Source organism: Acomys russatus, chromosome 24 (assembly GCF_903995435.1).
Source record: "Acomys russatus chromosome 24, mAcoRus1.1, whole genome shotgun sequence".
Classification (NCBI taxonomy): domain Eukaryota; kingdom Metazoa; phylum Chordata; class Mammalia; order Rodentia; family Muridae; genus Acomys; species Acomys russatus.
Genome location: NC_067160.1, coordinates 27,803,833 through 27,829,644, shown reverse-complemented (window position 1 = coordinate 27,829,644; position 25,812 = coordinate 27,803,833). Strand labels below are relative to the sequence as shown.

At 39.7% G+C, this 25,812-nt stretch overlaps 1 protein-coding gene across 1 annotated transcript in view; it reads right to left on the bottom strand.

Annotated features, from left to right (window-relative positions):
• Positions 1–25,503, bottom strand: part of Acvr1c (activin A receptor type 1C) — a 76,407-nt gene extending 50,904 nt beyond the window's left edge. Inside the window, exon 1 of the mRNA XM_051166579.1 lies at positions 25,295–25,503. Within this exon, the coding sequence (XP_051022536.1) occupies positions 25,295–25,367 (73 nt within the window). The 5' untranslated portion in view covers positions 25,368–25,503. The remainder of the gene's footprint in view (positions 1–25,294) is intronic.
• Between the last annotated feature and the right edge of the window lie 309 nt (positions 25,504–25,812).

The window sequence follows — 25,812 nt, the reverse complement described above, 5'->3', positions numbered from 1 at the left end:
ACACACACACACACACACACACACACGCCCTGGTTTGTATTCCCTTCTCCTGAAGCACTCTCCCCTTCCTTCTAATTCTTCAAGCCTCAGCTCAGATGTCTCCACCTCAGTAAAATCTCCACAGACATCCCCCATGATCAGGAATCTACTCCTGATCTCTTTTGGTTCTTCCCACAAGTCTGCAATCAGCTCGTTGGTTGTATTTATCCTAGTATAATGAAAAGGTTACAAGATGAGATGCCTCCTCTTCTGTTTCCATCCGAGCACATCCCCAAAACACACCACAGGCCTCCCAGTGTGCCGCAAGTGCAACAAAGGTGAATTAGGCTGCAATTTGCAGGGAACTGCAAACTACAGAAGCATTCAAAGCGAAATAAACTGTGGCTATTCTTGTTATGGCGCGTTTCCTTCCAGTCTTACATAGGAACTGTCCATACCTGACTCCATTAGCACAGTGTAGGCACTGCCTCCACATTCATTCCATCAGGATGATGTCATGAACACAATGGTATCACTGTAACCAGTTGATGGAACTCACAGGGCTGTCATCAGTAAAAATGGACGATAGACAGCATTTTCTTATTTTTAGGCATTTTGATTGACCCTTTCCTAGGCAAGAGTCCCAGACCAGGATTACAACATCAGATACTCTTGATAGCTATTGTGAAAGAACTTTCCAGAGCTGTTCCAGTTAAGATTTCCACTGGTGTCGTATGAAAGCACCACAGGGCACGTGTCAGCATCCAGTGTGACTACAATCTAAATAAGATGACATGTGAAAGTTGTAGCTTATGTTAATCTCCATTTCCCAGCTAAAGGAGTTAAACACTTTTTCTTTTTCCAAATATTTCATTTGCTTTTCGTCTTGGGTGAAGTTGTTGTTGTTGTTTTTGTTGTTGTTGTTGTTGTTGTGTTGTTTTGTTTTGTTTTGTTTTTGGTCTATTGTGTTCATCTCCTATGTGAATCTTAATTTTTTTTACTCCAGAGCTTTTTGTAAAGATGGAAGCCCTTTATCACTTCCCCACATTCATACTTATTGCTTTTCTCTCAACCATTATCTTCATTTTGTTGTTTGGTTGCTTCTTTCTGTGCTGACGGTGAAAGCCACATCATCAAGTATTCTAGCGACTTGCATGAGTAGTTGGGTTTTATTAATGATATTTTCTCCTTGTCAAGTAATGTGCATGCTATTGAAATGAAACAAAATTAGTTGTAATCCTCATATTCCCCAATGACTGCTGTCATTGGTTTCTCCAAATCTCCCTAAACAGTGTTCTTATCTAGCTATGTGTAATGTACCATTATAAATGTAAACTCATGTTTTACTTGCAACTTCTTCCTTCTCTTAAACCCTGCCAAATGTTTTATCTAGATATATTCTAAATATTCAGTATTTTCTTCCAATTTACTAATAGGCAACGAGAGTTAAACTTTACATATATATGGAATTTTCATGTGTTCTGAACATATTGCTAATACACGTTTCTTTTTAACAGATTCTGAGTGTTTGGGGTTGTTTGTTTGTTTGGTTTTTGTTTTAATTCTTTAAGCATTAAGAATGTTTTTAAAAGTATTGTTTGCCATAGGCCAAGCCCTGAGTTAAGGAAGACAGTGGGGGAGGTGGGGGGTTAACGACATGCCCTAAAGGATGTTTGCCCAGTAGGTATAAGGGTTGGTGTGTTACACCAAGCACGCTCCAATACAGGATGTTGGGACACTAAGGTGGGGCACTGCCTCACCCAACTAGGGCTGGGGACAAGAGACTCAAGGCAATTGGGGACCCAGAGAAGCTTCTTTGTAGCCAGCCCTCCCACTGTCAGACACCCAGGAAAACCACAGGAGCTGGGGAAACCGCCGCAGCCCTCGCCCACCAGAGGGGCCTGGAGTGTCTCGCCTGCCCCTTCCCTGTCAACAGTTTCTGTCACTCCCACTCTCCAGCTGGAAGAGACTCCCAACCCTCCACCTACCCTATCGCCACCTCCGGTGTCCCAACCCTCGCAGGGGCCCCAAGCCTGTGCCACAGGGAATGTTCAGTCTCTCCTCCTAGCCCGCAAAGAGGGGCCGAGCCGCCTTCACCTCTGGTTGCTGGGCTTTTTTACACTGCAGAAAGGTTCCTTAACCACACTTCACCAACTCCAGGCTGAGCTTTGTCACCTACCTCAGAGCTCTGCTGAAGGGGAAGCATTCCAGGGATGGGCCGGTTTCAGGGGCATCTAGGTACCACCTAGTCGCTGCAGAGGCAGTAGGCTGCCCACTGGGCCACTTTTTACCCAGAACCCTCTACCCACATAAGCTTGTCATCATCCTTTGCTTTGAGCTTCTTCTGCCTTATAAAGAAACCACCGTAACCAAGTGTGCTGACAATGAGCTGGGCTAAATCTTCAGCCCCTGTCTATCTATCTATTCAGCCCCTATCTATTAGGTGATCATGAATGTGCCCTTCAGGCATGGCTACCTTAAAAAGATGTATCTGAATGCTCAGCCCAAAGGGAGGAGTTGTATTAAGAGGTGTGGCCTTGTGAGGAAGTGTGTCCCTGTGAAGGCAGGCTTTGAGGTCTCACATATGCTCAAGGCTGCTCAGTGGAACAGTCTCCTTCTGCTGCCTGGGGATCAAGACATATGACTCTTGGTTCCTCCAGCACCATGTCCACATGCACGCTGCCATGCTTCCTGCCATGATGATAATGGACTAAACCTCTGAAACTGTAAGTCATCCCCAGTTAAGTGTTTTCTTTCGTAAGAGTTGCCGTGGTCATGGTGTTTACTCATAGCAGTAGAAACCTTGCTATGAATTGTAGACAAGGCCTAGTATTCTGCAACTCTTAAGCGATGCCTGCTTCGATGACCACCAGACAATTAGAGCAGTGTGTGTGAGGATACATGCAGAGAATCAAGGACTTTGCATCTTGGATCCACAGGTTAGGAAGAAACATGTTCCAAAGGGTTTAGCCTAAGAAGGCTGAAGTCAATCATCAGAGTTCATCATTTGGAGGCCTCTAAAGACATGGTGGTCTCTGCCTGATGCTTTCTCTCTTTGCTGAATTAGAGAATCCAAGAACCAAATGGGAGAGGATTGGAAGAATATGGTGATGACATGAGAACAGGAGTGTGGGGCATATGCAGTGGGTTTGAGAAAGTTGGCCTCAAATACTAAGTTAGTGATAAAGACAGTAAAAAAAAAAAAAACCGAATGAATGTCTGCCATGCTTCAAAGAAGCAATTAAAATTGTAAAGGAGAGGAAAGCAAATTCCAGCTAATGTTCATGTAACTTCACAGAATCAGTCTCGGGTTGGGGGTCCATAACCTAAAACTATGAGATACAAAGAGCAAAAATCAAAAATCTGGACAACCTGGCCATCAAATATTCTCTTTATTTTGAAGTTTAGACAATGCAGACTTCATTTCTAAATTGATAAATATCCATGTAACATTGATTTTGTACTTCCCATGTCAATGGTCAAGAATACCTAACATATTAAGATGAATGTCATAAAACTGAAAATTTCATTTCATGCCAGCTCTGCTAAGGTTCATGTAATTTGACTTCAAAGGTGCCTTATTCATGTGATATGTAACCAGTAAGAAAAGCAAAGCCGTCTGACAGAATTCAGTGCAGGGCCAATGTGTGCGGCATGTTCAGCCACCACCAGGATAGCAGGAGCTGTGACCCTTGCAGGTGTTGGGAATACTTAACCTTACACCAGGAGTGAAATCTAATTATTCTTCCAATGAATCTAAGCTGCTCTTCATCTGTTTTAAATTGGAAATTGACGACTTATAATTGTATAAATGTATGGGGTACAAGGTGATAAGCTATGGATACAGTGCAGAATAATTAAATAAAGCTATTTAACACATACATCAAAAAAAAAAAAAAAGAGAGAGAGAGAGAGAGAGAGGAAAGCAATCAATTGGTAATTAATTGGTACATTCCAGGGCTGGTGGAAGTGAAGTCCTCAAGAGTTCTCAGGGACACACTTATCAATTTTTTTTCCATCAAAAACCGCACGTCTACCTCTATAATGATCAGATATGGTCAAGAATAGATGATTCTAGAAATAACAGGGAACAATCTGAAGGAAGACACTGATCTAGCTAATAAGAATGACAGGGGGGGAGTTAAAAAGGGGAAGAGGAGGGCAAGTGATCAGGAAGGAAAAGTGTGTGTGTGTGTGTGTGTGTGTGTGTGTGTGTGTGTGTGTGTGTGTGTACTGATCCTGTGTCTCTTTCCAATATTGACCCCAACACTAAAGGATCTAGCCAGGATGCTCACAAGAATGCGTTCAATGCAAGAAGAAAGGGCAGCAGTTCCTGGTCCTGTCTGCAAAGAAGATGGGTAGAAGTGGGAGCTGATGAGTGGGTGGTGAACTTCTTAAATCCATAATTTAAAAAATACTTCTAAAAATGTAATTCACAGACTTCTAGGGATGATCACAGCCACTTGAGAAGATGAGGTTACAAGGCTTCTCCTCGTTCCTCTGCCTACAAAGTATCATTCTACACGGTAACTGTCCTTGCCTAGCGATGCACAGATGACTGAGAACAGAGAGAGAAAATGGAACTCTGGGAAGTCTCAGACTTTGTCTTAGCCAGAGAAAACAGAAAGGCTCCAGGAGCCTGCCCTGCATTGTTCTGCTTCTTTCGTATAAATCAATGAGAAACAAAAGTAATTAGAAAGGAAAAAACAAACAAAATCTCGTCTCCCTGACTGCGTTGAGTTCAACTTGATCAGAATTTCACCAGGCTTACTGCTAAAAGGATTGTGTGCTTTGAAAAGCTGTCTGCCCATGACTGAGATCCTGGGCTTCTCTTAGACCAGCCCTGTGGCCTGAGAGGGTACTACTCTCTAAATAGGTCTTCTCACAGCTGTTAAAGGGGCAGTTCATCACATAGGGTTGTTCTGAAGATTAAAAGATAGAGACAACACATTTGATGTGCCTCAGATTATTAAAACTACAACTCTAGCTCCCGCCATTACAGATTATGAATTCCCAGCTCTGTGGTCAAGTCCCAAGCTTCATGCCTTAAAATACAACTTGCAAAGTTCTCACAAACCTTTCTAGTTTTGATCAACTTTTGCTTTTAGTGCCACAGTCCCATAAGGGAAATAAAACCAATGGTTCCAAAACAACATAGACATTGCAAAATAGTAACACCTGAGTATAATCAGAGAGTAGAAATATCTAGAACACTCACTCTCACACTCGCCATTATACTAAAATTTCTATTTCTCAATTAATTAGCTTCTTTTTTAGATTTTACAAACATTTCCACAGAATGATGAACAAACTATATGAACAAAAAGAAAAAAATGTCAATAATATGGAAAAATTAATCCTATTAATATTCAAGGAAGAAATCAAATTCAAAGATATAATTTTTTTAAAGATATAATCTTAATGTCAAATTGAAAATGATTTTATAAATTATCATACTTATAAATTGTTGGGAGCTCATTACAGAAGAGGAGAGAGAAATAGTGTAAAAGACAATGGAACAGGGAGTTTGCTGTGAGGCTGTCACCTAGAGATGTCAAAGTAGCTACACCCATAAAGTCTCACCAACATGGCTGCCTAAACAAGACCTGAACAATGGCAACATCAATAAACAGGCTAACATGAAACAGTGAAGACTTGGGAGGACTCTGCCCTAGACAAAGAACTTCAGAAAACAAGGGATTCTGGGAGCAGGAAATAGTCTTCCCCAGGGAAAAGACATCAATTGCTTATTCAATACCAAACAGTCAGGCCTGAAAACACGTACGCAACTAAAACTTTGGGGATATATATATATATATATATATATATATATATATATATATATATATATATATATATATATATGATAGATAGATAGATAAATAGATAAATAGAGATGTGTGTATGAGAAAGTTATATTTATATGTTTGGGGATATATAGATTAAATGATATAGAAATAGATGATTGATAGAGAGATAGACATGTTATGTTATATGTGTGTATGTATGCGTATATGTGTGTATATATGTGTATATGTGTGTGTGTGTGTGTATATATATATATATATATATATAGGTATATGTATATGTTACAACAACTAAAGAAAACGAGGCCATAAAATTGGAAGAGACCATGGTGGGTGGTACATGGAAAGAGCTGGAAAAACAAAAGAGAAGGGAGTGTTAATGTAATTATATCATAATCTCAAAATATATGTACATTAAATTGGGGACAGGGTGATGAATAAAATATAATCCTCATATCCAGTTCAGTTAGTAAAACTCCAGGGTCCTAAAGTGTTTGTTGATTTTCAGATTGCAGGTAGAGTTCTTCTTTTAGATGAAATAATCACTAAGCTTGGAAATTCTTGTTATTTATGAGACTAAAACATGAAAATAGGTGAAATATTCCCAAGTCAAAATATTTGAAAAGGTTTTGAAATGTAAATATTGTAACATATCTTACTTCTTAGTAGTCTTTAATTATCATGTAACTTGATGGCTATAAATGCTTAAAAAGTAAAATCATAAAACATGTGCACTGAAATGGACACTATGAAAAAAATTTATCAAAATAGTGGTGCTCACTGAAGTATAAATCTGAAGATGACCTTTACATTTTTTTCAACACATTCCCCTAATTTTCCATGCTGGACACATATCAAAGCTATAATCAGAAATAAATATTATTTTGTTAAAGTCATCCCTTGATCTGCCAAAGTATTTAGTTCGCACGGAGTACCTAACGATGTCATGGGGTGTCTTCCCTCAGCTGTGTTGCAAGTCTTTTAAAATAGCACTGGTGGCAGTCTGGGTGAACACCCACAGGCCCTGCTGCCATGCTGTACCAACCCACGATGATTGCAACTCTGCATTCAAGTCCCAAAACTGGAATTTGTACTCCAAAATTAGAATAGCCCTACTGAGAACAGGGCTATCCATGAACGATCCAGATCGATAGCATTCCCAATTTCTCCTCTTCTCTATGGAAATGTCTTTAACAATGCAGCCAACAAGTCAACAGCCAAGATAACCTGACAGGTCATCCTGAAAACAGTTAGGACAGACCTGGTCAGTTTCCTGATTACAGAAGATAATCAAGAAAACGCTGACTGCCTACTACATGCATGGTAATATGCTGAACAAGAGGGCCAGTAACCTGACCCAGCAAAATCAGGCTTGTTAAATGCATTCATGAGACGGCAAATACAAGCAAAATTCTCCATAAGTAAGCCTTACGGTAGACTGAATGGGGCAAGGGAACCTAAGAGCTCATAGTGTTCCCTGGTAAATGCCCTCTCCTGTTAAATCAAACGCTTTCATTTGTAAAAGAGCACAGGAGCAAGACTATGATCACAAGTAGCTTGGCCTATGTCTGGATAAGGTCCCTGAATTGCAGTCTCCTTTCCTAAGGGAACATACTAACATGCTAACATGCTAACAAATTAAACATATTGTAATAAATCCAAATTTGATTTCATTTTGTCTACTTTATGTTGTTTTACAGAGTGGAGAAGATAAATGCAAAAAGTAGTAATATCTATGGAAATTATTTACTTACAAAGAAACTTACATGGCAAAATTAAATAAATTATTTATGATTTTACAAATATTTTCTTTCTTTAATTAGTGTCATAAATGCATATGGAAAAAATAATAATGTAGGAAGAATTAAAATGAGAATTACCTCGCCCTGGTTTCTTTCTCAGAGGCATCATTTGGACCAGTTGCCTGTTGTTCTCTCAGATATTAGCTCAGGACCTTGATGTTGAACACATACCACTGTTTCTGATGAAGCAATTTGAAACATTGTCCACAAGCTCCTGATTTGTATATAGTCTAAGTTTATATGCACCCTCACTTAGGAAGGAGAGTCGGGTATATGGGGATGGAATTCACATTTGGAGCACTCATCCCTTCTAGGGTACATTTCAATCCTCTCTCTCCACAGATCTCCTCATTCCTTCAAAATAATGCATCTTTCTGCATAGCTTCTGGCAAGTGATGATATGTTCTGGTCCCATGTCTGCCTTCTCCACAACACCAAGTGAATGCAACCTTCAAAGACTGTTTTCACATTGCCTCAAGTGTTTTACACCTTGAAGGCCTTGGGTTTTTTGTGAATGTATGTGTCTCTTTATTCACTCAATAGTTAAAGGATATCTGATTTTTCTCCTGGTTGTTATGGATTAAAAATTTTTACAACAAGCATTAACATAAAGATCTTCATATGAAACAAGTTCTCTTTCTCTGGGCCAAATATAAGACAGTGGAATTGCTATACTGTATGGAAAGTGAATATTTATATAAATTATAAAAATGTTTTCTAAAGCAGTTGTAACATTTTATATTCTAATTAATAATATATGAAAATTCTAGCTATTTATATCTTTAGGAAAGTTCTTATTGGACTGTGACCTATTAAATTGTGATATATATATATGCTAAATACAAGTGCTTTACCAAGTGACTACATATTTAATTTGCATGACATATGATTTTTTTAGTGGATGGTACTTTTATAACTCTAAGACTATTGCCTGTGCTAAGGCTGGAAGGCATCAGTGTTTTTTTAAGTTTGTCTATAGTTCAGATTTGATTGTTATAACCTTGATGTATTCTGACACCTTTACACATAAAGCATGCTTTGAGGATTTGGTTTGGTTTGGTTTGGTTTACTGATACCCAGCATTGTTTGTTTGGCTTTTAATCTTTTTTTCATTAACTTATCTTCTTTAAGAAACATTATATTATATTTATATATTCACTGTGTGTGTGTGTGTGTGTGTGTGTGTGTGTGTGTGTGTGTGTGTGTGTGTGAAGTCAGAGGACAGTTTGCTGAAGTCTGTTCTCTCCTATGACCATTTGGGTCCTGGGAGTCAAATAAGGTCATATAGGATCAGTATAGATGATTATATCCATGGATACATCCAAGAAGACCCTCCATTAAATTATATGTCTACTCTTAACTCTTAACATAAGACAACTGACATGTATGTGAAGATCTACCTCTCCTCTAGCCAATTACACATTCTATTTTTTTTCCTTGAGACAGGGTTTCTCTTTGTAGGCTTTGCTGTCCTGGACTTATTTTGCAGACCAGGTTGGCCTCAAACTCACAGAGATCCACCTGCCTCTGCCTTCCTGAGTGTTGGGATTACAGGCATGCACCACCACACCTGGCTCAATTACGCATTCTTAAATATTGTACTTTGTTGTTTGTTCTTACAGTGCTGGGATCACACCCAGGGCCACACATAGGCAAGTGACCTACTACTGAACAGCACCTCTGTCAGCCTTTATTATATATTTTGAAGCCTTGAATTTGGCTATAAATGCTTCAACTTTGTTCTTCCCTTAAAAATTAGATATTGTGGCACTTTGAATAACCTCATATATTTGGATGCTTATTCCCCAGAATTATTTGGGAAGGATTAGAAGGCGTGGCCTTATCGGAGGAAGAGTATCATTGCGAGTAGTCTTTGAGGCTTCAAAAGCCCTTGCTAGTCCCAGTTATCTCTGTTGTGTCCCAATCTTGTGTATCAGATGTAAACTCTCAGCTACTTTGTGCTCTGTAGGAGAAAATGAAGGCATGACCTGATGCCCAGCCTCCCATGCTCCTGAAGTCAAAATACTGAATTCTCAAGTAGCATCAGCAGCGGATAGCTGGCTTGCCAATGGGTCTACAGTCTCCACTGCTCCTTTAATGTCCTTCTTCCACACAGAGACCCTGGTGGTATGAGCACTTGTTATCCAATCCGTGGATATGTGCTAACCAGTCACAGCCAAAAGGCTCCCATGAAATAAAGCCGATGTTGTTCCCTGAAAGCATCTCCAGAGTGGTTTATCTCCACTCCCTCTACTGACCCTCGGGCATCCAGTGCATGCCTGCTGCCTTGCTCACTGATGAGCTGGTCAAAGACGCACCCTCTGAAACTCACTGCTCTGTAAGTTGTCTTTGGTCATGGCATTTTATCAAAGCAGTAGAAAAGTGGCTAAGATGAGGCTCCGCTATCTTTATATGAATGTTAGAAAAACCAATCTTGCAAATTCTGTAAAAATTCCAGCTAGGATTTTGTTTAGGATATGACCAGGATTATGTTAAATCTATGCAACAATCTAGGGTTAGCTAACATATTAATGATGTGGACAGCCAGGCCTAGTGGTTCACACCCATAGTCTCAGCACCTGCAAGGCTGAAACAGGGCATGACTAGTTTAGCTACATACAGAGCACCTCTCTCATCAAAAAAACTCTTTTATAACAAGCCACACATTATGGAAATACAGCGTATAGCTTTATTTATCTACCTCTTTAAATTCTCTCAGTAGTGTTTAGGAGTTAAGCACTGTCATCTGGGGTTTAGCTATTTTATTGACATCACATAGTTTTTCTTCTATAGTCTACCAAAATGGTAATTCACAATATTATTTTTTAATGTAGCACCAGACAGTTCATTTCCAGGCTAAACCCCACTTGATTATAGCTTAGTGTCCTATTATTATACTGTCATAAACCTTGATAGTTAAGACCTTGCATTTTCATGAGAAAGAAGTGTCTGTCATTTTCTTTTGTTTTAGCTTCTAGTAATATTGGTTCTATAAGTAGAAAGCACTTTTGACACTTCTGTATTGGAAGCATTTATAGAGAACAAACATCTTCCCAAAATTTGGGAGGTGAAGTCTTCTTTGATAGAAAATTTTGAGAATTGTGGGTTTGTGTGCACCCTCCTTTAATTCTATCAGTGCTTTCCTGCCCTTTGAAGTGCTACAGCTGGGTCCACACACATTTAAGATTGTTACACCATCTTGACAAATATATCCCTTCTTTACTATGGAATTGGCCTTTGTAACATCCCAGTTAATCAAGTGTACAGTATGTGTTACATAGCTACTTCAGCTTTCTTATGATTAGTATTCATATGAAACAAGTTTCCCCCACACTTTAAACCTATTTGTTTTTTATATTAAAGTGTATTTCTTATATTCAGAGAGGATTTTATAGAAAATAAACAGCTGATATTGCACTTTTATACACTGATGCTCTCAATCTTTAATTGTTTTATTTTAACCATTTACACTTAATGGTTGCTGATATGACTGAATTAAGAGCTAACATCTTGCTAATTGATTTCTCCATTTATATCTGGTGTTGGTGTCTTCTGTTTATTTCTGATTATATAACTTTATTATCATCTAATAATGAGTGCAAAAAGTAAAAAAAGTTTACTAGCATTTAGAGTTTATTAGTCTAGTGGTTATAGATTGGCTACTTGACCTTTAAAAATTTTTAAATCAGAATTAAGTGTAATGATTATATCACAGATTTATGGGCCAGAACATATTCTCAATTAGTAGTGTGTCAGGATACATTTAGCTGCCTTATTTGACCTCCAGCATTTGATTAGTTCAGTATTTTTTATTGTATTTGTTTGCATTAGTGGTTCTTTATTTATATTTCCTTTAAAATATTTTAAGTTATCAGTGTAAACAGACTACATTCTAATTCACAGTACACTAAACTTAGCATATGCTCAAATAATATTGCAACATTTCACATGTGGTTTAGAAAATGTAAATTTTTAAACTCCGAGTTCCCTTTCCTATCTGATCTAACGCTACCATACATTTACCTATGGAGTGCTTAAATTCACAGAGACTTGCTGCTATTTTTGCGTGAAAGACTGAGTGACTTACATTTAAGAAAAATGTATGTTATATTATGTTTTATTATTTCTGTAGATCTTTATTTGTTGGTACATATCGATATTCTATCTGATATAATATTTATTTTGTCTTTAAAACACAAAAACTTGATAGAGAAAAGGTCTGTGAACAATGAATTCTATTTATTTGTTTAATTTTTTAATTTCTTCTCTGTTTTAGAAGATAACATCATATGTTACTAATGCTGAGCTGTGCTTCATTTCGAGATTAGTTATGCCGACACTTTGAGCATCCTAGGTTTCTGTGTTTCCCCTTTCAATTCTGTCAATGTTGCTTCATGCATTTGAAGGTCCACAGTTGAGCACATATACCTTGAAGACTGTCATATCTTCATGGTGAACGTCACCTTTTATTATTGTGGAATTTGCCCTTGTAACATCCCAATTTCCGAGATGTCCGTTGGTTATGTATACTAATAATATAACCCACTTAAATGAGGAATGGTTTACTTTTCTCGTCATTTCAGAGGTTTTTGTTCATAGTCATTTGGATTCACTGTTTAGGTCTACTGCAAAGGCAAAAACATGGCAGAAAGGCAGGGCTGTTCTTGTCTGCCAGGAAGAGAGAATGAACAAAGCCAGAAAAAGCACAAGCCTTTCAACAACACACGCCTATGGTCCACTTCATCCACTCATAATATCCCTTCATGGTTTCAACACATCCCAATAATCCATTCAATTATGAACCCATCAAGGCTTTAATCCATTCACTAGCTAAGTATCTTCATCATCCAATCTCCCTGCAATAGCACCACCAGCTGGGTACAAAGTTTTGTGGGTTATTTCAGAACCACAGCAGAATGAAAGATCTTTTTACTTGCTTGCTAAAATTATATATGACTTGGTTGTTGTTGTTGTTTTGCTTTTCGTAGTTTCTGATTATGATGCATAATAATTCTTCTGCGTGTTTTATTTTACTCAGATTGTTCTGAGTCCCACCAATTAAAATATGAGACACCTAATGGTTTAGGTTAAGGGAGGAGAGACACTTGTCATTCTCTTTGGTTTTCTGAGTTTCTGTGATTAGTAATTTGAAGTCTTTCATTACATCTGAGAAAATATTAACCAATATTCCTTCAATTTCATTTGCACATGTGTGATACTGAGTCCTGCCTTGCAAATTGGGTGTCCTGTTCTGCTTCTTGGTACCTTTTCTTCTCTATCCCTTGATACCTTTTGTTTTACTATAATTACTTAAAAATTAGTACAATTGTATCAGTTTATGGAAATTTCTGTCTTCAAGTTTATGATACTTTCTTTAACTGTGTCAAATCTGCTGATTAGCACATCAAAAATACTGCCTCCTGTTCTTCACGTCTACTATTTCTGCTGAACTATTACATCAGCTCATCCATTTTTCACCATAGACTTTCACTGCCCTTATCTTAAATATCTATATGCTATTTATACCATCGGCATCATATCTAAATCTGTTTCACAAAATTATTTTAGTTGATGTAAATATACTCTGTATAAATTTAGCCATGCCATCATAAGGTCTTTGCGTTTCAAGTGGGATCTGTTGGGGTGAAGAGGGATGTTTGAAGTAGAAGATGGATGTGTGAACGTGAGATGTGAGTGGGAAGGATCAGCGTATTGACTGAGAATGAACATCAAGTTAAGATGGAACAGAATCACAACAACCACACACACACACACAAAAATAACTAAAAGGTAGAACTGAGAAATCATTGGCTAAAACTGAAACATTAAAAAATAGTATCACCTCCACAAAAAAAGAAAAAGAGAAACAACAAAGAAAGACAGAATGATTGATACCTAGGTCAGTTAGTATGCTAAGTGGCAATGGGCTAACCACTCTAATTAAAATCAGAAAGATTCACTTGCCAAAGGGTTAAAATCAAGAACCAAGTGCATGCTGAAGGATGCACAACTGTCGTAGCTCACAGAGTTCACAGCTATGATAAAACCACAGAGAAGTTGTAAGTAAAATGGTGGCGAAAGTAATATACACAAACATTGAACATCTTGACTTTATCACGGCTGTGTGTAGACATCAAGACAATATTACTGGGAGACTCTACCACTGAGCCACATAAAGGAAGCTATCTTACAATAAGAAAATGGGCAGTCCATCAAGGAGACATAAATATTGAATGCATGTATGTACAACTAAAAGAATTTCAAAATTACAGAAAATAAGTTGACAAAACTAAAGCCAGGCAAAATGATGGCAGAGTGAACAAAGGTGTGTGCTGTCATCTAACAGCCTGAGTTTTATCAGGACCCAGAGAGAACCAACCAACTCCCACAAGTTGTCCACTGACCTCCACTTACAATCCATGGTGCATGAGTGCACACCCCACACAAACATAATAATAATAATAATAATAATAATAATAATAATAATAATAATAATAATAATAATAATAAAAATAATGAAGGAACTAAAGAAAAATCAGACAAATACTCAACATAATGGGAAAGCTTTAACACAATTCTCTCAGTAAAAATATTCACAATTTGAACAACACTACCAACAAACTAACTGGTAGTTACAAAGCAGAGTTTTAAAAACCAAAACTCGGGTACAGAAAAAAATAAGATAACAGATGTCTTTGGGAGTCTGGCATCAAGGAATGACTGGGAGGGGACATGAGGCAGTCCACCATGGTGAAGTAAATCATTAATATCTTTTAAAGACTAGGTGACTGCATTTCTAAAAATGAATACACAAGAATATCATATATAAATATTTAATCACAGGAGAAAAATGTGAACAAATACTGAACTCTGCATAATACACATCCTGAAGTATTTAGAAGGGGTCATGCTACCGTCTATAAGTTACTTAGAAAGAAGGGTGAACAAATCGGTTAGCAAAAATAACAAAACAACCTAGAATAAAAATGGGGTTAGAAAGTAGGTAAGCAATAACTACAAAGCTACTTAAGTTTTGATATCTTAAGAGTGAAAACTCAGGTAATAAGCTGGAGGGGGAAGGGAAAGTAAAATAAAACTTTGTAAAAATAAAGGCAAGCTAGAATCCATTGCCATCAAAGTACACTACCAAACGATAGGGAAGGAAATTGTTCAGACTAAAACAAAAAATAATCCAGTTGATTGATTAAAAAATAATAATAAAGAACACTGGCAAAGATAAGTAGACAGATAAATGGAGACCGCTGCTCATTTCATTAATTTATTTAAACATAATTAAATGTTTAAAGCCACAATAAGTGAATATATTCAGTAGTTTATAGGATCTTTAGAAATAGGATGGCATTAACATCACAAAGACAGAGAGAGCTGAAGTCTTTGGTGAAGTTCTTAAACTATGATAGTTTAAAGATGGATGTAAAAATTTCCAAGCAATAGCCAAAGCAAGATGTGACTTATAAATTAATAGTGGAAATAATATGTAATACCTGTACTTGGTCCAATATACCAGTTGAAGGCAAAGAAAGAAAGGAAATAAGAAGTTATAAAAATGGCTCCAGCTGCTATAAAAAAAAATACAGCTTTAAGTGCAACCATACTGATATATACGTTCAATGTCTATGTCCTCTACACCCCAGTTAAAAGGCAAGTAGATAGTGGTCTATGAGAAAGACTCAGATATATGCTTGCTACAAAAAAAGCCAACTTATATACAAAGCCATATGTAAGATAATAAGAAAATGGAAAATATGTAAAACACAGACACTTGCCTTGGACCTAGGAGGTTATAATAGCTATCCTAATATTTTTAATAGATCCAAAAATATTGACTAAAAGAATACTAAAAGGACTATGTTGACAGGAGAAACTTCCAAGCAAATAACATTATTACAAGTGATGAAAAGCAATGTATCATTTTAATAAATATCTTCATAGATAAAGCAAATTTCACAATGTGTATTTAAAAAGACAGCTCCATGATTAAGAGTATTGGCTACTCTTCCAGATAACCTGGGTTCAATTGCCGGCACCCACATGGTGGTTCACAATCATTCATAACTCCAGTGCCAAGTGATCTGATGGCCTCGTCTGGCCTCTATGGGCATCAGGCCCACATATGGTCCATGAAGACAAACACTGGCAGGACACCCATAAACATAAAACTTAAATACCTTTGGAAAGAAGACATAATAATCCTGTGTGTTCATAGATGAAATTAAAAAAGAAAAAAGAAAGAAAACAAAGCAAAACAAAACCCTGAAATCCAGAAAGCAAAATCTGGGAAAGCCAGAACAAATTCACAGGTAAATTAAAGAATTCCACACTCCTTTATTAGTTGATGGAGGATGAGACAAAAAATTCATTAAGATAAACAAATGTGAATATCAGTGTCAAGCAGCCGGAGCCAACAGGTATTCACAGAACAGCAAGTCCATGCTGAACAGAGTAGTTTCTTGCACACCCACTAAGTCAGACACATGCTGAGCTATAAAACAAATGCCAACTCAAAATAATTGAAACCATACAAGTTGTGGGTTTTTTAAAAACCAACAATGAAGTTAAATTAGAATTTAATTCTTTAAAATTTCTAATTAAACTACAGACATCTATATTCTATATTGGCCCCACAAAATTACCGAGCAAAATGAGGAAATATTTGGAATTCAATCAAGATATAAGCACAACAGATTGTACTGTGTGGATGGGCTGAAGCAGCTGTAGCACTGGAAACTTAGAACCTCAGGGGGAGGAAATCCCCCTCAGGAACAGTCATAGGGGAGGGGAATAAGGGGAAAATGGGAGGGAAGAATGGGAGGATACAAGGGATGGGATAACCATTGAGATATAACAAGAATAAATTAATTTAAAAAAAAAGAAAGAAAGAAAAAAGAACCTCAAATATGTACGTCAGAAAAGAGCAAAGGTCATAAGTGAATGAGTGAAGAAAGCATCAGCAAATTATGACCCTATAGTCTTGGGCCATTTATAAATAAAGTTTTGTTAAAATGCAGCAACACCTATCCATTTATGCATTGTCTGTGGGTGCTTTTTATTGCCACAAATTATGAATTAGAGAATTGCAACAGAGACTTAAGACATGGATCCCAAAGCCAGAATTGCATGTGCTACTGGATCCTTTGGGGGAAAAGCTGCCAACACCTGATCTAAGGTACCATTTCAAGAAAATAAATAAGCCAACCCAAAGTAAGTAGCAAGAGAAAATAGTGAAGACAGGCATGGGACTGAAGTGAAAAACAAATCAATAAAACCAAGAGTTATACATTTGAAATAAATCAATAAAATTGATAGACTTCTAGTCAAATTCACCAAGGTAAAAAGAGATGGAGTTCGAATTCCCCATGTCAGAAATACAAAATAGGAGCACCCTAGCAAGGTGGCAGGTGATGAACTATACAAAACAAAAACAAAACAAAACAAAAAACAAAACCTCTATGCTGGTGACAAAACACAAAACTGACTTCAGCTTGATTCACAGTTCTCAACTCTTCTTTTTTTTTTTTTTTTCTTTTCTGTTTTTCTTTTCTTTTTTTCCCCAAGACAGGCTTTCCTGTGTGTCTGCCCTTGATGTCCCAGAACTAACGCTGTAGATCAGGCTGGCCTCGGACTGACAGAGATCTGCCTGCCTCTGCCTCTGCCTCTCAAGTGCTGGGGTTAAAGGTGAGTGCCACCAACAACCCACAACTCTCAACTCTTTGTAAAGAGTCCACTGGTTTCACTGAAGTCAACTTGCTGCACTCTGTGAAAAAGCAAGGCCTTCTAGTAAAACATAGCTAGAGACCAGCCCTGAGGAAGGCTTCTTAAAAAGTAATTTCATTCACGTACACGTTTATTATCATACAAGGCATCTTCTAATTCTGCTACTGTTCTATCAATCTTCCAGGGTTAGTACATTGTCTATTTCCTGGAAATGCAGACTGCAGACTGTAAGTGGAGTTTAAGTGAGAACGCAGCCTTACTATAACTCTGAGAGCAGGCAAATGTTCAGAGTTGAATTTTTACTCTTGAAGAGTGATAATGGGGGTGGTAGAAAAGAGAAAAAACACACACACACACATCTAGGAGAACAGGCCAGGAAAGTGTCACCAGATAGAACTCTGAGATGTGATGAGTTAATACTTTTTAATATATTCTGGCTCTGCTTTAAAACAGCCTGTTTTGTTAAAAAACCATTCTAATCTGGATTACCACTCACTCAATTACCATCTCTCTTGGATAAGCCTGCGTGTATGAAACATTTTGCAGTAGAATTACCATTTCCCAGGCCCTGATGGACTAGATTTTGTCTTGTCCTATTTTTGACCAAAAAAAAAAAAAAAAAATCTTTATTTAAATCGATCACAAAGTTGTTCAAAACTTTTAATCAGCACACAGAGATTGGTACCTATCATGGTCCTAACCATGATATTAAGATGACAAAACAGACTGGGGTATGTGTGTGTGGGGGGGTACGTTTCACTTTCAAAATGTGGGCATTCTAATGATATTTCTATGTGAAAAGTTTAATGAAAAACGAGATTGCTCTAATTTGGGACGTATAAGTCATTGCAATTTTTAAATTGTTTTAAAAAATAATAAGCAAGCTCTTGAGTCATGCTAGATGATTCACTCGTGAATTCTTGAGAGGTTAATTTAAAACGACTCTAAAGAGACAATATCTTGGTATGCCTACTCTCAGAAAGACAGAAGAGAATAACAGAAAAGGTAAGTGATTGTAGAGGGGGAAAAGTGAAGACTCAGAACAAGTAGAATTTCTCTAGCCAATCAGAGCACTGAAGCTCAGAAGGTCCAAGAACGGAAGTGGGCTTGGGCCGAAATAGACTTCCTAGGCCTGTTTCACACTCCTACCCATCTTCCTCTCCCCTTTCCTTCTTACTGAAACCCCTAAAGGAAAGTAGGCATTTGTATTGCTCACATTCTAGGGAACAGGTAGCCCTCATACTTTGAGATCCAACTCTCAAAAATAAGAAAGGTACAGAATTCAGTGTCGTGGATTTTCCTTCTATCTTCTTTCTGAGTACAAGAGTACAAGACAAGTAAGTGATGCTTCCGCGTGGAAGATAGTCTGTATCTCTAGCCATGGATCCAGTGCCTGTTCTTTATTTCACATCATTGTTCTCTCTCTCTCTGTCTCTCTGTCTCTCTGTCTCTCTCTGTCTCTGTCTCTCTCTGTCTCTGTCTCTCTCTGTCTCTGTCTCTCTGTCTCTCTCTCTGTCTCTCTCTGTCTCTCTCTCTGTCTCTGTCTCTCTCTCTCTCACACACACACACACACACACACACACACACACACACACTCACATGCCAAGAGCTGCACTAATGGAAGGAGAAAGGCCTGCAGTACTTAATCTGCCTCTTCCATAGTGTCTGTTTGTCAAATATTTGATGGCCTTGGTTTATCCGTGCCCACACATGACTCCTTCATTGAATCACTGACTATTGAGTTGTTAAGCATTTAGAAAAGTAGACTATATTGGAGTTCTGCCATGAAGTTGGGGGCCAAAGCACCAGGAAACAAAAAGCCTTTTTCCTGCCACACGCAGCTCCCTTTCCTAACCCTCCCCATTTAGCCAAGGGAAAGCACGTGAGCCAAGATCATATTTGGGTATCATAGGTAATAAAAGTGTCCCTTGTATATTATTATAAACACATCACATTATCTTAAAATAAAGATAAACTCTGAAGTTTTGATTACTGCAGGGGGAAAGGGGATCTTAATATACCAGAAGCCAAAGCAGCAGAAAGACCCAACAGAAACCTCAGAGACGAAGCAACAAACTGTGGCGTGTCATGCACTTTGTTCTTAGAAATTTTGCTCTGTTGCTTTAGTTTATCGTCGGTAGTTGAAAAATTCACTTCATTGTTTACTACAGTAAGATACTTCTATATGTGAGAGGGTGTCCAGGACTTAAGAATCCATGTGCACAAGTGTGCCTTCATGAAGAAGATGTCAATCTTTATCTAGTGACAGCAGTCATAGGTGGAGCAAAAGCCAAATAGCCTCTGGCTGCTATTTTTTTATTCTGGCTCCTTTCCCAAAAGACTTGCAATCATGGCCCCAAACCACAAATTGTGTTGGACAGAGTCGGTCCTACAGGGCTTAGCAGGCTCCCTCATCATGACCTTGCCCCGCTCCCCAACCCCTAACTTTCTTGTTTGCAATAAGTGAGACAAGTACTACTGAGAAAAGTAAGTATGCCTAGAAGAATTTCTCCTAAAAGAGAAAACAACATCAAAAGACTATTCAAAAGGAAAATACCCTCAAATGGTATCTATAAACAACCACTTTCAAAGGGCTACAAATTCTGGTGAAACCAACTGTTTTGATGTAACAGTCACCTGAGTTATGTTTATCTCCTCTGCATAAGTTCTTTTGTTGAGATACTCAAAATCACATTGGAAAAAGCTAGAACCATCTGTGGGCCACGCAGAAGCAGGGGAACTTCCTGTTCAAAGAGCTCACAGTGACCTATCCTGAGATGCAACCTGGGACAGAGACAGAGCCAGAACAAAAGAGACCTGACACAGAAAATAGGTCTGCACTGTTGCACTGCCAGCTAAAGTCAGAGAGTTCCCAGTCAACTTTAATTTATAGAGAAATTGTTTGGTTTATTTGTAGTTTCTCTGTGTAGCCCTGCCTGTCCTAGAACTCATTTTGTAGACTAGGCTAGCCTCAGACTCATAGACCTGCCTGCTTCTGCCTCCTGAGTGCTGGGATTAAAGGCATGCCCCACCACAAACCCTAATAATGAAATACACACACACACACACACACACACACACACACACACACACACACACACACACACACACACGTCCTGTGCTGTTTTGGTGACACATAAAGACTAAAAATGTATTCATTATTTACCTGAAATTCAATTTAACCAGGTCTGTGCTTTGTTTACTCTGTTTGAGAGCCTGACTTTTTTTTCTTTAATTATCCACAAATGGCACATCCTCTGAACTCCAGGCCTCTGAAATCAATTTCTTTCTTAAGAACTCCACTTTAGTACCTAATAGGCATTTAAACCACAACTGAATAATAACCCGCTAATCCACAGGTTAGCTCCTGCCATCTTCAGCTGCCATGTTCTCTCCCTTGAGTAGATTCCCCTGCAGTCTGCCCCACCCATGGCAGGTCCATTGTTTGAGTCAAACAATATCTTACCTAGTGTCCTGTGTTCTGTCTCTTCAAAGTCTTGGGTTTTTGTTGTTGTTATTGTTGTTTTGTTTTGTTTTGTTGGGTTTTTTTTTTTTTTTTTTTGCATAACTCAAATGAATCCAAGGAACCATGGCTTTGAATCCCTGTTAGTTGGAGGCTAAAGAAAAGCCTTAGAGAGTTCAAATGATGAAGAAATAACCCCAAGGGTGCCCACACAGTTTCTTCTCAGCCAGAGATATCTCTTCCCTGGCACCAGAGAGGCTCTTGCCACACTTGTACCCACTAACCAATGAATGACTGTGCCTAAAGAAGGGCAGAGGTGGCAAGAGCCTTTGCATTTGTAAGCTCCCAGAAGCCCCTCTGAGAACTTCTGTGAACTGCTAGCTGGTGCTTGTGGGGAAATCCCTTGTCACCTGATGCCCTCAGCCCCACAGCAGTTATTAAAGGAGACACTTTGCTCCGTCCCTCTAGAGCAGTGCCACAGAACTTCCTGGGTCTCAATAAATCTTTACTGACCAAAGGACAGAGGAGTGTCATGACATCAGAAGAAAATATGCAAGGTGTAACTCAGCAGGATCCTGGTGCAGCCCAGAGTGGAGAATCATAGGACGTTTCCAGCACATTCTTTTTGTGTGTGTTGGGGGGCGGCTATGAGCAGGGAGTGTTGTGAAGGCTGGGAGACCTCATCTTATCAAACAACAAGGCATTTAAGAGCCACATAACCAGAAGCCCTTTGAAATAACCCATACAGATCAGTGAGTCATTTTCCCAAGATCCAGCCAGCGGTTGGGAGTCTGAAATTCTCAGAGGAACAATCGACTTTTCTGTTACTTAGAGCCACCTCAAAGGTGACAGAGATGCTGGAGAGGGTCAGCCAAAGCAGAAAGGGCCTGCTACTTTGCCATGTTCTCAGACACTCAGGGCTCTAGACCTGGTACTCATCGGGGCCACTTTAGAAGCTGGTTTCTCCGTCACACGGTTTCACTACGTCATCATGTCAAAAACACCTTCCTATATAACGCGCCAAGCATGTCAAGTACACATGTGTCAATGGTCAGTAGGATTAATGACATGATCTATGAACAGAATCTATAAATCATGTGAGAAATACAACTTAAATGGTGAGGAGGAAACTACCTAGAATTCTGCTATCAAAACACCAAAGAGAGCCTGGAGGCATAGTTTAGTGGCTAACACCACAGGCTGCTCTTACAGAGGACTCGGGTTCATTTCCAGCACCCCCATAGTGGCTCACACCCAAATTCTAGGGGATCTGTTAGGGATTGATCTGATGCTATGTATTCTTTTTTTAATTTTTATTTTTATTTAATTAATTTATTCAGATTATAACTTGTATTCTTCCATTTCTCCCTTCTTCCCTCCCTCTTTCACCCTATCCCCCTCCCCTAGGTCTATGACTGAGGGGGACATCCTCCCCCACTATATGGTCATAGGCTATCAAGTCTCATCTTGGCAGCCTGCTTATTCTTTCTTTGAGTGTCACCAGGCCTCCCCACCAAAGAGAGGTGGTCAAATATGGGGCACCAGAGTTCATGTCAGAGTCAGTCTCCACTCTCCACATAACTGTGGAGAATGTCCTGTCCATTGGCTAGATCAGAGTAGGGTTTTGATGTTTACTGCTTGTATTGTCCTTGGTTAGTGTAATAGTTTGAGCAGACCCCTATGGGCCCTGATCCACCCATCCAATGTTCTTCTTGTAGGTTTCTAGGACCCTCTGGATCCTTCTATTTCCCCATATCCTATACTTCTTTTACCTAGAGTCCCAGGAGGATGTCCTCACATCTATTCCAATCTCCTGGTAAGTGAAGACTTTCATGGGACATGTCTTTTGGGCTAATGCCCAATTATAAGTGAGTATATACCATGTGAGTCTTTCTGCTTCTGAGTTAACTCACTCAGTATCATCATTTGCTATGTATTCTAATGCTAGTTACTGGCCCCCAAGATCTGGTCCCTGCTCAGATGAGCACATTCTCTCCCATACCTGTCCCTCTTGTGTAAACCTTGCTTCACCTAATTTAAAGTGATCGGTTAATAAAAAATGCTGAAGCTTGGGATTTTACAGAAGAAAGGGAGGCAGGGTTTGGGGTTTGCAGGCTGAGGACAAAGGACCATGAAGGAGAAGAGAAGGAGGAAGAAGAGGAGGAAGAGGAGGAGGAGGAGGAGGAAGGAAGGAAACAGACCAGAACTATGGGTCAGCACAGGCAAGGAGCACATTGCTGGGTCAGGGTGGGATGGAGGAGATGGAGAACATCAACAAGGGATCATGGATGGGAGGCAGCCTGAGATGGGGCTGGGAGGTAAAGTTACTTTAGAAGGTTACTATCTGCCATGCTCCAGGTAAAAGCCTGTTCTAAAAATACAACAGGTGTCTTTATTTGATTGATAGCAGGTTAGAGAATACCGCCATAGTAATTATATCCTGATAATAAACGTTTATTAGGCTTACCATTTAAATTAACCACAACAGGGATCCAACATGCTCTTCTGCCCTCTTTAGGCACCAGGCAAGCACATGGCACACGTACATGTGCAAGCAGGCATGCGCGCACACACACGCACGCACACATACACATAAAATAAGAATGAATAAATAAATAAAATCATCAAAGAATTGCATAAAGCCTGGAACAAATAATGTAGATAACAGCACTGCTTTTATGGGACACAAATAGACTACAAGTTTCCTTTAAAAAAAAAAATCTGAAAAATAATTGCATTGGGAAGGAAAATTGGTCACAAAAGTTCAACTTTAACAAATTTGCCATCATTTTGACACATTAGTTCCATATTATGAATTTTCTGGCATCTGTTTTTAAGAAAGCAATCAAATTTAACTAGAATATATATATCATAATGCCTATATATTGCATTTTAGTGTCAAAAATTACATGCCTTGTCAAAAACATGGGGGACAGCTTTATTATGTTGATGTGCCTTAGTTTCTATTGTCGAACAAACCACATCTCTCAAACATACATAAAAAGTATAATTGTTCTGTTTTTTAAAATATTTTCCCAAATAAAAAGTGTAACTGGGTGAACCTAGAGAGAAAGGATCGTGGGCAGCCAATCAAAACTGTGATGCTTGGAAGAATGTCTTTGATGTTTAATAGTTTGGGGTGGCAATTCTAGTCAGTTGTCAAAAACAGACATTCAGTGTCACAGGTTAGCAAAGTGCTCATCCACTTGCTAGGAGGATTTCATTCCCATAGATGAATTTTCTAAACTCTAACCTTCCCATCATCTTCCTGGATGCATTAGAGTAACTGCTTTTCTAACGATGGCCAGAATGTTTTCATCCTCCAATTTTATAGCTTAATTCTTTCCAATTATCGCTTTTTAACTTGAATATTGTGCTTGGTAATTCTCTCAGGCCATCTGAAATCTGTACATGACAGCAATCCTACTATTCAAAACATTCTCCTGCACATGTCACCACGAGGAAAACTACCCACCCTGAGTATAGCTATTAATGTCAAACAGATTGTCATCTGAAAAAAAAAAAAAGCATCAAAATCAGCTTCGGACAAAGTACTGCTTTATGGAAAAACACTAGTTTTTTTATGTGCAAATGTCTTTAATGTCTGACTGAAATTTTTAAAGAAAGTTAGAAAGGAATCTGTTCCTGTTTCCTGTAACCCAGGGCAATGTATGGATGACAGTTCCAGAGCTAAATGTTTCTAGTCAGAGCAGACTTTTTTTTTTTTTTTTTTTTTTTTTTTTTTTTTTAAATAGCAGAGATGCATTTGCCCCAGTTTCTGGTAAACCTTGTAAAAGAAACGTTTGGATAATAGCTCGGGTCGAGGACTCTATTTAGCCTATCAGAGCACAGACCTGTTATAAATGCTGGGACGCTTGCCATATTCCCACTTCCGGAAACTGAGTAAAAAAATCATACCTCGAAAGCAACGTGCCTCACAAGCCACGCAAACTTAAAGCCCCCCTTTTCCTACTTTCTTGGCACCAACGGCCTTCGGAATATAGTTCATCTCCTAAAACGCAGATTAAGTTGCCATCTCCTCCCGCACCATGCGCCCGGTCCCTGTGCGTCTCTCTGGGGCTCCACACGTAGCCACCCCCAGAGCGCACCTGCACACTTCCAAGCGCCTGCAGCGAGAAGTAGTGCCGCCCAGCTCCCAGCCAAGCACGCACCTACAAATGTTCTCCTACTCCTCCTGTTGCAAAGTGTCCTCAAATTAATCATCCGCCTCAGCCCCGCTCTCCAAACCCCGCGTCCCTGTCTCTTTCCTCCCTTGATCATTTCGTGTCCCAAACACCTGTACACCCACCCCATTCGGCTGCCAGACATCAGGTGCCCACGCTGCTGCACCCACCCCTGCGCTCTCTCAGCCCACTGCTGTTTCGCCGTCCCTTGGCTTCGCAGGCGCAGGCGGCCAACTGGCCCAGAGTACCTTCTGTCGTCTATGCTCACCGCAGACCGCCTCCATCGCCACCCACACCAACACAGGGAAGAGACACCCACGATACCTGCCGCGAGCTGGGCGGACAGGGCCACCAGCAGGAGGGCCAGGCTCAGTGAGGAACCACAGGCTGGGGTCATGGCCACCCGGGCGGCCGTGCTGGGCTGCGTCCCCAGAGCGCAGCCGGGCGGCGCGGGCCGCTTTGAAGTTCCCGGGGCGCGGGAGGGGAGCGCAGCCGCGACACCCTTAGGAAGTGCGCGGTTGGCTCTAGTGGCAGCGGGCGCTCCCCTCCGCCGCCTTCCTCATCCCACGCCCCCCGCGGCTGGCGGCGCGCCGCGCCTGCCACTGGCCGGGCGGGCTGCCTCGAGGGACAGGGCCCGCCCCTGCCGCGCCTCCAAGGGCACCACTGCCAGCCACTAGCCCGAGGGCGGGGCAGGAGACCGAGGGCGGAGAGGGGAGAGGTGGCGGGGAGGTGACACCTCTTGTAGGCGAAGACGAGCGGGCCGCACCAGGTCCCCGAGATTAGCTTCTCGTTGTGGGGGTGGGACTGGGGGGCGGGGGAGAAGAGCAAAGCCCGGCTGAGAC